Raw genomic sequence first — 16,451 nt, forward strand, 5'->3', positions numbered from 1 at the left:
ATGGAAAAAAAATATAGAAAGAAGGATGCTTGCTTGTTTAAGTCCGTTCTTCTTTAAAGAAAAGATAAACGTGTCGCTTTTTCAGTTAGAGCTCGATGGACGTCCTCCGGCATTGCTGGCTGAACCTTCTCTCATAAATTAATGAGATCCAGTCCTCCCAAACAAAAACAGGCTTTTATGGTTAATCTCTACGTTTCTCCCTGCCCGGGAGAGAATCTTCACCAGTCAAAAAGAACGTTCTGACTGATTTAAGCTGAAAAAGCTTCTTCTGAGACGAGAGCTCGTCTCAAAAAGCAGGCACAAGCGAAGTCACCCTTCCCGGAAGTCCGCCCCCCCCTTGATCATTCTGGTTGCCCTCTTCTGAACCTTTTCCAACTCTGTAATATCCTTTTTGAGATGTGGCGACCAGAACTGTACACAGTATTCCAAATGCGGCCGCACCATAGATTTATACAACGGCATTATGATATCGGCTGTTTTATTTTCAATACCTTTCCTAATTATCCCTAGCATGGAATTTGCCTTTTTCACAGCTGCTGCACACTGGGTCGACATTTTCATCGTGCTGTCCACTACAACCCCGAGGTCTCTCTCCTGGTCGGTCACCGCCAGTTCAGACCCCATGAGCGTATATGTGAAATTAAGATTTTTTGCTCCAATATGCATAATTTTACACTTGTTTAGATTGAATTGCATTTGCCATTTTTCCACCCATTCACTCAGTTTGGAGAGGTCTTTTTGGAGCTCTTCGCAATCCCTTTCTGTTTTAACAACCCTGAACAATTTAGTGTCGTCAGCAAACTTGGCCACTTCACTGCTCACTCCTAATTCTAGGTCATTAATGAACAAGTTGAAAAGTACAGGTCCCAATACCGATCCTTGAGGGACTCCACTTTCTACAGCCCTCCATTGGGAGAACTGTCCGTTTATTCCTACTCTCTGCTTTGTGCTTCTCAACCAATTCCTTATCCACAAGAGGACCTCTCCTCTTATTCCATGACTGCTAAGCTTCCTCAGAAGTCTTTGGTGAGGTACCTTGTCAAAAGCTTTTTGAAAGTCTAAGTACACTATGTCCACTGGATCACCTCTATCTATATGCTTGTTGACACTCTCAAAGAATTCTAATAGGTTACTGAGACAGGACTTTCCCTTGCAGAAGCCATGCTGGCTCTGCTTCAGCAAGGCTTGTTCTTCTGTGTGCTTAGTTAATCTAGCTTTAATAATACTTTCTACCAGTTTTCCAGGGACAGAAGTTAAGCTAACTGGCCTGTAATTTCCGGGATCCCCTCTGGATCCCTTTTTGAAGATTGGCGTTACATTTGCCACTTTCCAGTCCTCAGGCACGGAGGAGGACCCGAGGGACAAGTTACGTATTTTAGTTAGCAGATCAGCAATTTCACATCTGAGTTCTTTGAGAACTCTCGGGTGGATGCCATCCGGGCCCGGTGATTTGTCAGTTTTTGTATTGTCCATTAAGCCTAGAACTTCCTCTCTCGTTACCACTATTTGTCTCAGTTCCTCAGAATCCCTTCCTGCAAATGTTAGTTCAGGTTCAGGGATCTGCCCTGTATCTTCCACTGTGAAGACAGATGCAAAGAATTCATTTAGCTTCTCTGCAATCTCCTTATCGTTCTTTAGTACACCTTTGACTCCCTTATCATCCAAGGGTCCAATCGCCTCCCTAGATGGTCTCCTGCTTTGAATGTATTTATAAATTTTTTGTTGTTGGTTTTTATGTTCTTAGCAATGTGCTCCTCAAATTCTCTTTTAGCATCCCTTATTGTCTTCTTGCATTTCTTTTGCCAGAGTTTGTGTTCCTTTTTATTTTCTTCATTCGGACAAGACTTCCATTTTCTGAAGGAAGACTTTTTGCCTCTAAGAGCTTCCTTGACTTTGCTTGTTAACCATGCTGGCATCTTCTTGGCCCTGGCGGTACCTTTTCTGATCTGCGGTATGCACTCCAGTTGAGCTTCTAATATAGTGTTTTTAAACAACTTCCAAGCATTTTCGAGTGATGTGACCCTCTGGACTTTGTTTTTCAGCTTTCTTTTTACCAATCCCCTCATTTTTGTGAAGTTTCCTCTTTTGAAGTCAGATGTGACCGTGTTGGATTTTCTTGGCAATTGGCCATTTACATGTATGTTTAATTTAATAGCACTGTGGTCACTGCTCCCAATTGGTTCAACTACACTTACATCTCGCACCAGGTCCCGGTCCCCACTGAGGATTAAGTCCAGGGTTGCCGTCCCTCTGGTCGGTTCCATGACCAACTGGTCTAGGGCATAGTCATTTAGAATATCTAGAAACTTTGCTTCTTTGTCATCACTGGAACACATATGCAGCCAGTCTATGTCCGGGTAGTTGAAGTCACCCATTACTCCCACATTTCCTAGTTTGGATGCTTCCTCAATTTCATGTCTCATCTCAAGGTCTCCCTGAGCATTTTGATTAGTGGGACAATAGATCGTTTCCAGTATTAAGTCCCTCCTGGGACATGGTATCACCACCCACAACAATTCTGTGGAGGAGTCCGCCTCTTTTGGCGTTTCGAGCTTGCTGGATTCAATGCCTTCTTTCACGTATAGAGCGACTCCGCCACCAATACGTCCTGCCCTGTCCTTCCGATATAGTTTATATCCAGGGATAACCGTATCCCACTGGTTTTCTCCATTCCACCAGGTCTCCGTTATGCTCACTATATCAATGCTCTCCTCTAAGACCAAGCACTCCAGTTCTCCCATCTTGGTTCGGAGGCTCCTAGCATTAGCGTACAGGCACTTGTAAGCAGTGTCTCTCTTCAAGTGTCTTTGGCACTTGTGGTTTGGCCTGTGGTAATTTTGCTCTTCTGAATTTATATCCTGTGCCCCTGCTCTCACAATGCCTACTTCTAGGCCTACCCCTTTTAAAATTTCATCATTTCTTTGGTTTTTATCCCGGGGGGAGATTTATTCCGAACCGGACCTTCCTCAGCTCCTGTCGGGTTTCCCCCCTCAGTCAGTTTAAAAGCTGCTCTGCCACCTTTTTAATTGTATGTGCCAGCAGTCTGGTTCCATTCTGGTTCAAGTGGAGCCCGTCCCTTTTGTACAGGCCAGGCTTGTCCCAAAATGTTCCCCAGTGCCTAGCAAATCCAAACCCTTCCACCCGACACCATCGTCTCATCCATGCATTGAGACTGCAAAGCTGGGCCTGTCTGGCTGGTACTGCGTGTGGAACCGGTAGCATTTCAGAGAAAGCCACCTTGGAGGTCCTGGCTTTCAGCATCCTACCTAGCAACCTAAATTTTGCTTCCAGGACCTCACGGCTGCATTTCCCCATGTCGTTGGTGCCAACGTGCACCACGACCACTGACTCCTCCCCAGCACTGTCTACCAAACTATCTAAACGACGGGCGATATCCGCAACCTTCGCACCAGGCAGACAAAACACCTTGCGGTCTACACGCTCATCACACACCCCACTGTCTATGTTCCTAATGATCGAATCACCCACTACAAGGATCCCTCCACCCCCTGGAGATATATCCTCGGCACGAGAGGATAGCTGCTCATCCCCCAAGGAATGGGTCCCTTCTAAGGGATTGTTTCCCTCTTCCTCAGCTGGATGCTCTCCTTCCCCGAGACCATCGTTCTCCATGATAGCAGGAGAGCTATCATCGTTGGAGTGGGACACAGCTATAACGTCCCTGAAGGCCTCCTCCACACACCTCTCTGCCTCTCTCAGCTTTTCCAGGTCCGCTACCTTGGCCTCAAGGAAATGAAGTCGTTCCCGGAGAGCCAGGAGCTCATTGCACCGAGAGCACACCCACGACTTCTGTCCAAAAGGCAGATAGTCATACATGCTGCAGGCGGTGCAAAACACTGGAAAGCCCCCACACCCCTGCTGGCTTCTTACCTGCATAGTTTTGTTTAAGGTTTATTATGTCAATGGGTTGGAGACTGCGGTTTAGTTGAGGTTAGGGAACAGACGGGCAGACTTGGTGGTGGGCTGGATGAGGGCCAGTAAACTGAGTCTGAATCCTAGCAAAATGGAGGCACTGTGGGTTGGTGGTTCCTGAGTTCGGATAATTGGTCAGTTGCCTGCTTTGGATGGGGTCGTACTCCCTCTGAAAGAGAAGGTCTGTAGTCTGGGGGTGCTCCTGGATCCATCTTTGTCACTAGAGGACCAGGTGAGTTCCGTAGCTAGGAGTGCCTTTTACCAGTTTTGGCTGGTAAGACAGCTGTGGCCTTTTCTGGACCGGGATAGCCTGACCACTGTTGTCCATGCACTGGTAACCTCCAGTCTGGATTACTGTAATGCGCTCTATGTGGGGCTACCCTTGAAGTTGGTCTCGAAGCTGCTGCTGGTGCAAAATGTGGCAGAGAGACTGCTCACTGGGGCAGGGTATCACCAACATGTCACCCTGCTGCTGAAAGAATTGCACTGGCTGTCCATTTGCTACCGGGCCAAGTTCAAGATTCTAGTTTTGGTGTACGAAGCCCTATACAGCTTGGGACCAGGATACCTGAAAGACCGTCTTACCCCTTATATACCCAGTCGATCACTGCTCTCTGCAGGTGAGGGCCTCCTGCAGATACCATCTTATCAGGAGGTCCATTCTTCACAGCATAGGAAACGGACCTTTAGTGTGGCGGCATCTACCCTGTGGAATTCCCTCCCCTCTCTGTTATCTTTTTGGCGCCTTTTGAAGACTTTCCTCTTTCAACAAGTTGAGATCTATCCCAGTCTGCGTCTGTGTTGGAATTGCTTTTTAATATGTTTTGTTAAAAAAAAACAATATTTTTAACCCTTTTTTAAAGATGTTTTAAAAGCTTTTTAAAAAATGTTTTTAAAGTTGTTTTGGTGTATTTTAAGGTCTGTTTGTAATGATTTGTCAGTAATGATTTGACACAAATGCTGTTGAAAGTTAAAGAGGAAAGCACAAAAGCAGGACTACAGCTGAACATCAAGAGGACTAAAGTGATGACGACAAGATTTATGTAACTTTAAAGTTGCAACGAGGACATTGAACTTGTACAGGATTATCAGTACCTTGGCATAGTCATTAACCAAAATGGAGACAATAGTCAAGAAATTAGAAGAAGGCTAGGACTGGGGAGGGCAGCTGTGAGAGAACTAGAAAAGGTCCTTAAATGCAAAGATGTAGCACTGAACACTAAAGTCAGGATCATTCAGACCATGATATTCCTGATCTCTATGTATGGATGTAAAAGTTGGACAGTGAAAGAAATGAATAAGAGAAAAATCAACTCATTTGAAATGTGGTGTTGGAGGAGAGTTTTGTGCATACCATGGACTGCAAAAGAGACAAATAATTGGGTGTTAAAACACATTAAACCAGAACTATCACTAAAAACCAAAATGATGAAATGGAGGTTATTATACTTTGGACACATAATGAGAAGGCATGATTCACTAGAAAAGACAATAATGCTGGGAAAAACAGAAGGGAGTAGAAAAAGAGGAAGGCCAAAGAAGAGATGGATTGATTCCATGAAGCCATAGACCTGAACTTACAAGGTCTGAACAGGGTGGTTTATAACAGATGCTCTTGGAGGTCACTGATTCATAGGGTCACCATAAGTCGAAATCGACTTGAAGGCACATAACTACTACTACTGTTGGACATTCACCTTTTTGTTGCTTTGGCTTTGTGCTTGGGATCATTGTCCTGCTGAAAAGTGAATTTCCTCCCAAGCTTCAGTTTTTTAGTGGACTGAAGCAGGTTCTCTTGTAGTATTTCCCTGTATTTTTCTCCATCCATTCTTCCTTCAATTTTAACAAGATGCCCAATCTCTGCTGATGAGAAGCATCCCCACAGCATGATGCTGCCACCACCGTACTTCTCTGTAGGGATGGTGTGTCTTGAGGCATGGGCAGGTATGCAACACACTTAAGAGATTTGAGTTTTGGCCAAAAAGCTCTATCTTGGTCTCATCTGACCACAAAACCTTTTCCCACACTGCGGCTGGGGCACTCTCATGCTTTCTGGCAAACTCTAGGCGTGCTTTCACATGGTACTTTCTGAGTACCGGCTTCTTGCCATCCTCCCATACAGGCCAGTGTTATGCAGAGCTCTAGATATGGTTGACTGGTGCACCATTACTCCACTCCCAGCCACTGAACTCTGTAGCTCCTTCAAAGTGATTCTTGGCCTCTCCGTGGCTTCTCTCAGAAGAGTTTTGAGGGATGGCCTTTTCTTGGCAGTGCCTGGGTGGTGTGATGCAGCTTCCACTTCCTGATTATTAATCCAGCTCTGCTCAGTGGGATATCCAAATCCTTGGATATTATTTTGTACCCTTTTCCTAATCAATGCATTTGTATTATATTATCTCTCCCTTCTGTAGAATTCTCTTTGGTCTTCATTTTCCTTCAGATTTACAGCGTGACCAGTGATCCTTCAACAGTGGGGTTATTATCCTGACAATGTGACAGCAACTTTAGTAATGATAAGGTAATTGTGTGAGGTAATTGTGTCCTTGATAGGGCATTTTCTTTCATCTGTGTTAACTGGGTGCTTCCACAGCACAGGGGTTGAATCCTTATGCAAGCAACATGTTTCAATTTTTTATTTTTCTTACAAACATTTTCCAACATAAAACCAATGTCACCTTACAATAATTGATTTTGAGTTTCAGTTTTTCAAAATAAAGAACCATTTGTAATCCAGTAATATGAGAGCATTGGTCAGGGGTCTGATTACTTTTGTGGCGGCAGGAGTGGAATGCCTATGCAGAAGAACCAGCTCACCAACCACAAAAGACTGAGAAGCAGTCAAGAGAGTGGCAAGATACCTCAAAGGCACTGCCAACCTAAAAGTAAAGCTAACAGCTACTCAAGATCCCAAGCTTCTGGGATATGCGGACGCTGACTGGGCTGGAGACACCAAGGATCACAAGTCAACCAGTGGAAACCTGTTCTACTATGGGCAATCACTTTGCTGCTGGGCGTGGAAGGAAATGATGTGGCTACACAAGCTTCTGTGAGAGTTAGGCATATCTGAACTGGAGTACTTGAAGACAGTCAAGCTTGCACAAGGCTCACGGAATCAGGACTAAATTCTCGCATGAAGCACATTGATGTGAAGTTCCACTACCTAGAAGACACACAAGAGAAAACACTTCTAGAGATGATCTACTGTCCAACTGAAGAGATGACATTGGCCAAACCGTTAGGCAAAGTTTAACACCAGAAGCTATGAGGCAAGATGAACCTTGTAGAATGAACCATGTTCTCATTGGCACGTTTTTGAGTTTCTGTGTTCTTGCCCTTTTGGCATCCTTGGCTTGGGGATTCCTGGGGGGTTGAGAGTGCGTGGGCAGTGTTCACATGGTTGGCTGCTCCCCGTCCCTGACTGTGCAGGGAGAGTTGTGCTATGGCTCTGATGGTTTTGCCTGTTGCTTCTGCCTCCTCTGGCTGCAGCAGTCGTCTGTGGGGGGAGCTAGTCGGATTTGAGTGCCTCTTTCTCTGTGTTGACCAGCGCTCTGAGGCAGGATCTTCTGCAGATGGAGTGAGTCACCAGGTGTTGCTGTGCATTTGCTCAGGGGGGCCATACTAGTGGCATGCAAGGGAGGGTTTTCCCATCATGGATATTTGTAGAGCTGCCACTTGGGCCTCTTCACAGACCTTTGTCAAACATTACAACATAGACTCATATTCCTCAGCTGACTGAGTTTGGAAGAAGGGTTCTCCAGAGGGTGCTGCATACCTAGATGGGAACAGAGGAAGCCCACCCAGTGATTGTGTATACTGCTCTGCTATATCCCTATTAGAGAATGTCCTCCAGCCTGTCTAGCAAAAATGGAAATTTTCCTTACCGTGAATTTCTATTTGTGGGTAGGGGTGGAGGACATTCTGCCCACGTGTCCTTCCTCTGCAGCATCTGTCTGAAGGGAGGGGTTTGGGGTTTGTAGAACTTATGCCACCACCATACATTTTCATATGATTAGATTTGTCTGTGTTTTCCACCATGGGTTGTTATTTGCTTTGTGTTTTTCGGTTTCTATTCTCGGTTTCCGTTCTTTATCTGTTATTAGTTTTTTCATTGTTCACTGTTCCTGTTGATTAGTTCCTGTCTAGAATCTTCAGATGGGGTTGAGGGGTTGTCTTTGCTCTGCCAGGTTGGTCTGAAGGGCGGATCCACACCCACCCCTGGAGAGGAGGCAAAAGGATTTGAAGACCCTGCCTGTCAAGACCAGTAGGAGGAGTCATCCCTATTAGAGAATGTCCTCCAGCCTGAGCGGAAGGCCAGTGTGCGCCTAGGTGTGCTGCGTGGCAGGGCAGCAGAGTTTGTCCAGGCTGGTGTGGGATGATGGTGACAGCAGCCTGGGCAAGTGGGTGGGGAAGGCAGGTGTGCACACTAGTTGCACTGCACTGCGTGGCATCAGAGCTTGCCTGGAGCAGTGGAGGCAGAGGAACAAGGAAAGCAAGTGGGTTGGCAAGGAGACTTGGGGTGCTTGGGGGGTTGGAAAGGAGAACTGGGCATTGGGGGTCCCTGGGAGGTTGGCAGGGCGTGGTGAGAGGAGGGAGCAGGGAGCAGAGCCCCCTGTGTATATATACATAGAGAGAGTGAGTGTATTCCTTGAACCCACAGTAGTGCATTGATCACCTGGAAGTGATTTCTTTGTGTCTCAAAACCGCCATGTTGACTTGGCAAAGCTCCCAGGGACAGTGGTATCTAGATAGTGGTTGTGTCATATAATTGCTATAGAAATGCCTGTTGGCCATCTGGCAACATATGGACCATCTACAAACAGCAGTAGCAGTTTCAGCTACAATCCAGTCCTTGTGGTTTGGTTACACAGGGACAAATCTCTGGAGTCACGTTGCTCTGGGAACCCCACAGGACAATTATCATAACAGATACCAACCTCTAGGGGCAGGTGACAAAACGTATGAGGTTCAAGGAAGAAGTTCAGATGAGCATCAATTGGCTTGACATAAGAGCAATCCATCTACAGCAATTTTGCAAGCTTGTCCATTTTAAGGCAAATAAGCAACACTATCTAGACCAATGGGTGGGGTCAAACTCCAGTTCCCTCCACAAGGAGGGTAGGAATTCCTTATCTGCACACACACACCTACATAATTCTTTGAAAGGTACAGCTCTAAATAGCTTGCTATCTTCATAGTGCCTTCTGACATGGTTTTGTTCTTGGGGTTTTTTGTCTCCCCACTGAATCTTTTCTGAAAGTTCCTTTCAAAGAATTCACAACTTAAAATCTTTCTAGTAGCTATTATCTTGGTCTATCATTTTCACAGCTGGGAGCTCTTTTGACTTAATAAGATCTTATGCATTTTTCATATAGACAAGGAGTTGAAACTTAATCATTGATGCACAAGACACATTATTTGTTCCGTAGATCCTAGGAGCGGATGCTACACTGTTTCCTAACCCAGTCCATCAGAAAGAGAAACACTGGCATAAATTAAATAGCAGGGTAGCACTAAAGTTTATTTGACCAGTACTTTGGATCTGAGACAGGAGTCTGGGAAGGGCAGTCTTTAAGGCAGATGCAGGAAACCTTTTGACCTCCAGATGTTGCTGAACCATAGCTTCCATTATCCTTGGCCATTGGCAATGCTTGCTGGGGCTGATGGAAATTGTAGTTACAACATTTGGAGTACCAAAGGTTCCTCATCCCTGATCTTAGGCAACCACTGCTAGCTGGCTTAATATATTGACATGGCACAGAACACAATCAGAATGGTTTCTTCTGAAGATGTTTCTGCTCATTCTGTAAGACAGCAATCCCTGCAGCCTACAGGGCTGGGCCTTCTATGGAAGAGGACTCAAGAGCTGCCATGTGGACATCAGTGCATATATTCAACAAGCATTGTAAGGTAACTTCTGTGTATTGGACAGCACAGTATTTGGGTTCATGGTTCTATAAAAATGTGCAATCCCCTGTGGTGTCTGCAAAGGGGATGGTACTTCTTTTTTGCATCTCAGGTTTGGAGACGTCCCTCTGGACAAGATGGGGGGGGAGGGTAAGTTTTCTTACAAAAAAATCACATTCTTTTACTTGTCCAGATAGCAGCCTACCCACTTGACAGAGCATTTAGCCTGGCCTGTACTCTTAAGCCCAGGTTGGTGAGGTAGATAGGACAACACAGGTTGCTTCTGCACACTCTCTCCCCTTAAGGCATTTGCACAATTTTGTTCCTGTTGTTCGTTGCTTCTCATTAACTATTTCCTTTTCTGTGTTATGGGTTTGGGGGGCTTCTGCTTATTCTAATTTAGTTTGGGAACTGAGATGTCTCTCCCTTTAGTGGAGCCATGAGAACATAAGAGCAGTCCTTCTAGACCAGATGCTTTTGGGAAGCCTGCCAGCAGGGTATGAAGGGAATATCCCTCCATTGTTGCTATCTCCAACCAGCTATCATTCTCTAATCTCCTGTTAAAGCCAGCTAAGCTAGTGGCCATACCGCTTCCTCTGGTGGTGATCTCAATTAATTATACAGCAGAAATTAGCTCTATCTTCTTACTTGCAAAAAGTGGTATCCTGGATGTAGAGTTTCCCTTTAGGGCATGTTTGAAGAATGGGGACTTAGAATGAGAAAATTTTCACTTTACACTCTTCCGTTGTGCCATTTTTTCCCAAGTGTCTGGGCTATTCAGGCTACTTAACTGTTAGACTGTTTCAGCAGCAAAAGTTGTGCATCCAAGAGAAGTGCCTTGATTTAGCCCTTGCCGCAGCAGGGATCACTAATCCTAAAGCTCTTACCTCCTGGCTGGTCACATGCCATGCCCATGCACGCAGACCAAAAGCAACAGAGACAAGCTATCATTGGCACTGGTTCTTCACATCTGCTGCCATCTTCCATTCAAGCCTTACCTCTTTTGTGCTGTACACTTCCTACTGCTGGCCCTCCCTGCTCATTATCTCTATATGTATCATCTCCAACTTAAGCTGTTATAATAAAGATAGTGAATTTTGATATATTTGCCATAGAATGGTTGTCCTCTCTGTAGATGTAGTCTGCCTGGGCAGTAAAAAAAAGTATAGTGAGGTAAAAAAGATTGATACTAATGGAGAAAGTAATTGATATAGGACGTAGGCATGAACTTAGATTTGGGCACATGGGACAGTGAGTGAAGTATGGAAGGAGGTAAAGAAAAGTAAAACAGCACGAGGCTAACCATGGATGGGGAGAGGAGAACTAAAGAGAGAGGGGAAAAGTCTGGAAATTAGGGTAAATGCAGCTGTCAGGAAACAAAGGACCTATGATCAAGTGGAAGATCAGCCACTTCATTGGAAAGTATATGTATCTGACCGTAGGACATCTAAGAGTACATGGAATTTGAGTATATTAAATCAGTCCATGCTGAGAGGTCAGGAATAGAGAGATACATCTAAGTCTTCTATGCAAAGATTTTAATTTTAAATATAGCAACATACTAGGCTAAAGAAAAAGGTGGAGGGCAAGGCTGAGAGAGTTGAGTAGAAGGTGCTGTTAATTCAGCAGTGAGCAAAAGTGTGATTCTTTTCTACTGCCAAAGCGTTTTGTGGCTACTTCAGATTTTAATTTTCAGAAGGAAAATGGCCCAACATATGTCTAAGCTATGACTGAATATGAATTTTACTAATGGAATTTGTAGATCTTTTGAGCTGGGTGTGTAACTTTTTGTACGGCTGTTTTAAAAAATAAAGTAAAATACATATACATACTGCATTACATATGTCAAGTTCTCATTACATCTGCAAAAAAGCAAAGATATTTTCCAATACTTCACAATGTTCATACAGTTAAAGTAACTTGACCCATCCATTCTTTCTCTATTCTGAATCTGTTTTATAAATGTTTTTTTTTCAACTTCTGCCACTTGCCAAACTAAAAGTTTTTATTATTTGGGAGCTAGAATATTTTATACTCAATGTCTTCTGCATTAAATTTTTTTGCTGCTGTTAATAAATTAGTAAGAAAATTATACACATGTAGATATTGAAAAAATACATTTAAAAGATGAAGAGGGCTCATGACTGACCATTTGGATGTTGTAAGAAGGCCTGGGCCCTTTTCTGCTTCCTTTTCTTTCCCATCTTTAAACATATGAAGCCATCCAAATTATCACACTGGCTAATTTTCTGACACCGTTTCTTTTTTAAGTTTTGTAATTCTGTGAATTGGGGGGAGCAGGTTCAAATCCCAATTCAGCCATGAAATTCACTAGGTGACTACAGGCCAATCACTATCTCTGGTGATACTGGTGATACTGTGTTGATTGGGGGGCTCACTGTGAGTCCATTGTCATGGATGGACCGTTCCATGGTGTGATTTGAACTCAATATGGCTACTCCACTCTGCAGGTGTGGGGGACCCATTGAAGTGCTCCACCTTTGGAGATTTACGGATTTTTATGGATTCCTGAATGCTCTGGGGGATTTTCCAGCTGACATGGCTGGCGCTCCTGCCAAAGCCGTTGTCTCACTGTGGCATGGTGAGGTGTCTAGAACCACTGACACAATTGCTCCTGAGTGCTCTTGCCGTTGCCATTTGAACCTGACTGAACATTTGTAAGCTTGCATTATCATGGTTGTGGCAGTGGTGAAGACAGCTTGCTATTTTATTTATTTATTTATTTATTACTTGATTTATATCCCACCCTTCCTCCCAGTAGGAGCCCAGGGCGGCAAACAGAAACGCTAAAAACACTTTAAAGCATCATAAAAACAGACCTTAAAATACATTATAACAAAACAACGTTAAAAACATTTTTTTAAAAAGCTTTAAAAACATCTTTTAAAAAAGGGTTAAAAACATATTAAAAAAAAATTGCCACCATTGCATCTGCAAGTAGCTGTCTGGCAGAGCTTTTCTAAATGGTGAGTGGGCTTTTGTCATCTGGCCAAGAGAGCATTGCTCTGACATCCTCAGCGGCCTCCTGGAACAGTGTTGTGAGACACTTCAGGGACAAAGTCATTCAGATTTGTACAGAGTAGGATATCAGAGTTAGAGCAAGTCCAATAGGAGGAGTGCAGCCCTGCTTGTTCTCCTTGACCTCATGGCAGCTTTTGATATTGTTGACCATGGTATGCTTTGGAACGTCTCAGGGAGGTGGGGGTTGATGGCACTGTGCTTCAGTGGTTCCATTCATACCTCCAGAGCTGTTTCCAAAAAGTAATTATGGGAGGCTACTGTTTGGCACCATGGGAGCTGTCCTGTACCATTCTGCAGAATTCCATCTTGTCTCCCATGTTATTTAACATCCATATGAAGCCACTGCAAGCTGTCATCAGGAGATTTGGAGTGAGGTGTCATCAATATCCAGATGACGCCCAACTTTATCTCTCTGTACCATCTGAATTGGGAGAGGCAGTTGAGGTGCTACACAGCTGCTTGGAGGCAGTAATGGGCTGGATGTGGGCCAATAAATTGAGGCTAAATCCTGAAAAGACAGAAGTATTATGTGTCTAGAGGTCTCATGCTTGGAGGTGGGGAAATGTCCTGTTGAGGATGGTCTTGCACTGCCCTTGAAGGAGCAGGTCTGCAGCTTGGGGGTACTCCTGGCTTCAGCCTTATCACCGGAGGCTCAAGTGGCCTCAGTGGTTAGGAGTGCCTTTTTCCAGCTCTAGCTGGTTCACCAGCTTTGGCCCCTTTTGGACAGAGATGACTTGGCCACTCTACCCCATGCTCTGGTAACTTCCAGATTAGGTTATTGCAATGTGCTCTACATCGGGCTGTCCTTAAAGATGACTCTGAACCTTCAACCGGTCTAAAATGCAGCAGCCAGATTACTGGTTGAGCTTCTATTTAGATCTCATATAAGCCCTGTATTAAAACAGTTGCATTGGTTGCAGAAGGGGCCCTCTTGGAAGTTCTGCTGGTCTCAGACATTTGTGGAATTCTGTCCCAAGAGAGGTGCATCTGGCACCTTCACTTGCAGCTTTTGTTGTACACTGAAGACACACCTCTTCACCCTGGCTTTTGACACTTGGAGAGAGATATTTTTAGGACCCCCTCTAGTTTTAATGTATTTTGTTTTATACTGTTTTTAATAATGTATTTTATATTGTTGTGATCCACTCTGGTACCTTTAGGTGCAGGATGGGCAACACTATGGTTGATTTGTAATCTTCCTTATGGAGTTAGACAAATTGATGGAGGATATGTCTGTCAGTGGCTTATTAGCTATGACAGCAAAACTTGTTCAGAGGTAATATATTCTGCATATCAGTGCTGTGAAAAACAAAAGGTGTGGCTGATGTGTGGATGAATATGCTACCTTGCAACAGGTGGTTGGATTTGTAGCCACATCTAACTTTGTTTATGTAATAGTGGCAGTTTTAATTGAGAACTTAAATGATCATTTTCATTTTCAAATGATACAGCAGCAGCTTGGGCATAATGTACCATATATATGGTTAAAACGGAGATGGGAGATTGAGTGAAAAAAGTAATTAATATTTTGTAACTCAGACTAGTATAGTAGACGGGGAACTCTGCTATATGATATTGGAAAAGGGAAAGAGAAGAATAAAGAGAGAATAAAATTACTTCATTATCATTAATGAACTGATCTCAGTGTTGACATGCATATTCTGTAGGAAGAGAAGCACTGTACCAACCTATTAAAGTTGAAGCTGCTTGCTGCACTTACTTTCTGTCTACTTCTATCTCTGCACTATTAGATTTACAGAGCTTTTGGCAGCCTAACAATGAGTGCTGCTTGAGTAGGGAATTTTTTTTTCTTGTGAATGGACTTCATGTTCTGAGGAGGATGCACACTTTCAACTTTTCACTATGAAAACCTATTGATCCTGACAGCATTGCATACGGCATCTTGCTGTCAGTCTTCTATGCGAGTCACCAAAGGCTGTGACAAAAAGGTTTCCCTTTCTGATTGAATGCCAACAACTGAATTGGTGTAGCATTAATTTCAATATCTTAGTAGCAGAGTTACCACTCGCATAGCCTCACCATTTCTTTTCTTTGTTTGATATTCACTGAACACAAGTCCTGACAAAATGAAACATCCTTGCAATAGAAGCACTACTTCATGGAAGAACATCTGGATTCTTTAGAAGAATTGGATTATAAATTCCTCATGAACTATGTGAAAGACCTCCACCTGAGACTAGAGAGCTAATTCTATTCAGAATAGCCCAGCCTTCCCTCCACCTAGCATCCTCCAGATGTTTTACATCATCCCTAACCATTGGTCATGCTGGCTGGAACTGATGGGAGTTGGGAGTCAAACATCTGGAGGGTATCAGGCTGGAGAAAGCTGAAGCCTGTTTTTTCATTTTATTTCGTTTTGTCTGTTTTTATAATGGTGATTTATTGTTTCTATGTTGTTTTAGTACACTACTTAAGAGATTTTAAAAGACAGTGTAGGATCTGATGGACAAAATAGTCTGACCTGGTATAAGGCAGATCTGCATGTTTCTGACAGCTACATATTTATTGTGCAGAAAAATTAATTGTCTAGAAAGACCTTTTGGTGCTTTTGTTTCTGAATACTAGAATGGCTTTACTCCTTAAAGAGATGTAATTTTTCCTCTCAAACATGGCTTTCCATATCCACTGCTATATTCTGATTCATTTTTTTGTCTGGCAGGGCAACCTCCACAGAAGGGCATCTGAATGGATTCCAGAATAGCCTTAACAGTGCTACATCCTGTGAGCCACTCACAAACTGCAAAGGTGAGAACTAGGGGAACTGCAGTCAACATTTTTCATCAAACACAGTTTTGTTTTTTTTGTTTCACAATCACAGCACTGTATCTGTCCTAGCTAAGGTCAGTTTTCAGCTATAGCCTCTATGTCATGAAAAACACCAGGAGGTGTATGCCCAACACACAGATACCATGTATAATACAGGAAAAACTAGAAAGGGGCATTTGCTGCCACATTTTAAAAGCAGATTGTGGAAGGAACTGGCATCTTGTGCTAGAGTTATGTCATGTTGGACAGAGCTTTTTCTGAATTTTTAACAGAGGACCGATCAAAGCAGTCAATAACATTTCCCCCTTAAGTTAAAAAAAAGGAAAAAATTCCACTTCCCTATTTTCTTGCACTCCATCAACATTAGTGCTGGAGCTGCATTTCTCACCCCTAAAAATCTCAAACATCAAAGTGGAGCACCTGCAAACCATCTTGAGTTTTTCTGTCATGCTGGTGAGTATGTTGAAACCCCTTTAACTCATGGGGCTCTTGTTGTCTTTCCTAGAATGGGTGGGTGATAAGCCAAGTGGAAGAGAGGCTTTAGTGCAAAGAAGTGGAAGGACTTGCCCCAAGCTAACCCATTTCTTCCATTTTCCAGGTCTTCTAGAAGCTGGACCCCAGATTATTTTCGCCAGAACTAGACCTTTGTCCAGCCGAACCAGAACCATTGACACAGTTGTAGGGCCAAGAAGGAAAAGGCCAGTGGAGGGAGGACCAGATTAAGGTAACGGCAGCACATTTGTGATCCCCAACTATTTTCCTTCAATAATTCCACTAGCTCTGCT

The 16,451-nt window shown here is 43.7% G+C and overlaps 1 protein-coding gene across 1 annotated transcript in view; it reads left to right on the forward strand.

The window, feature by feature from the left end:
• LOC133377538 (tubulin polyglutamylase TTLL5-like) overlaps positions 1–16,451 on the forward strand; it is a 184,757-nt gene that overhangs the window by 150,623 nt on the left and 17,683 nt on the right. The window contains exons 15-16 of the mRNA XM_061611787.1: positions 15,560–15,645; positions 16,265–16,390. Of these exons, the coding sequence (XP_061467771.1) occupies positions 15,560–15,645; positions 16,265–16,389 (211 nt within the window). The 3' untranslated portion in view covers position 16,390. The remainder of the gene's footprint in view (positions 1–15,559; positions 15,646–16,264; positions 16,391–16,451) is intronic.

This window comes from Rhineura floridana, chromosome 2, assembly GCF_030035675.1.
Source record: "Rhineura floridana isolate rRhiFlo1 chromosome 2, rRhiFlo1.hap2, whole genome shotgun sequence".
NCBI classification, from domain to species: Eukaryota; Metazoa; Chordata; class Lepidosauria; order Squamata; family Rhineuridae; genus Rhineura; species Rhineura floridana.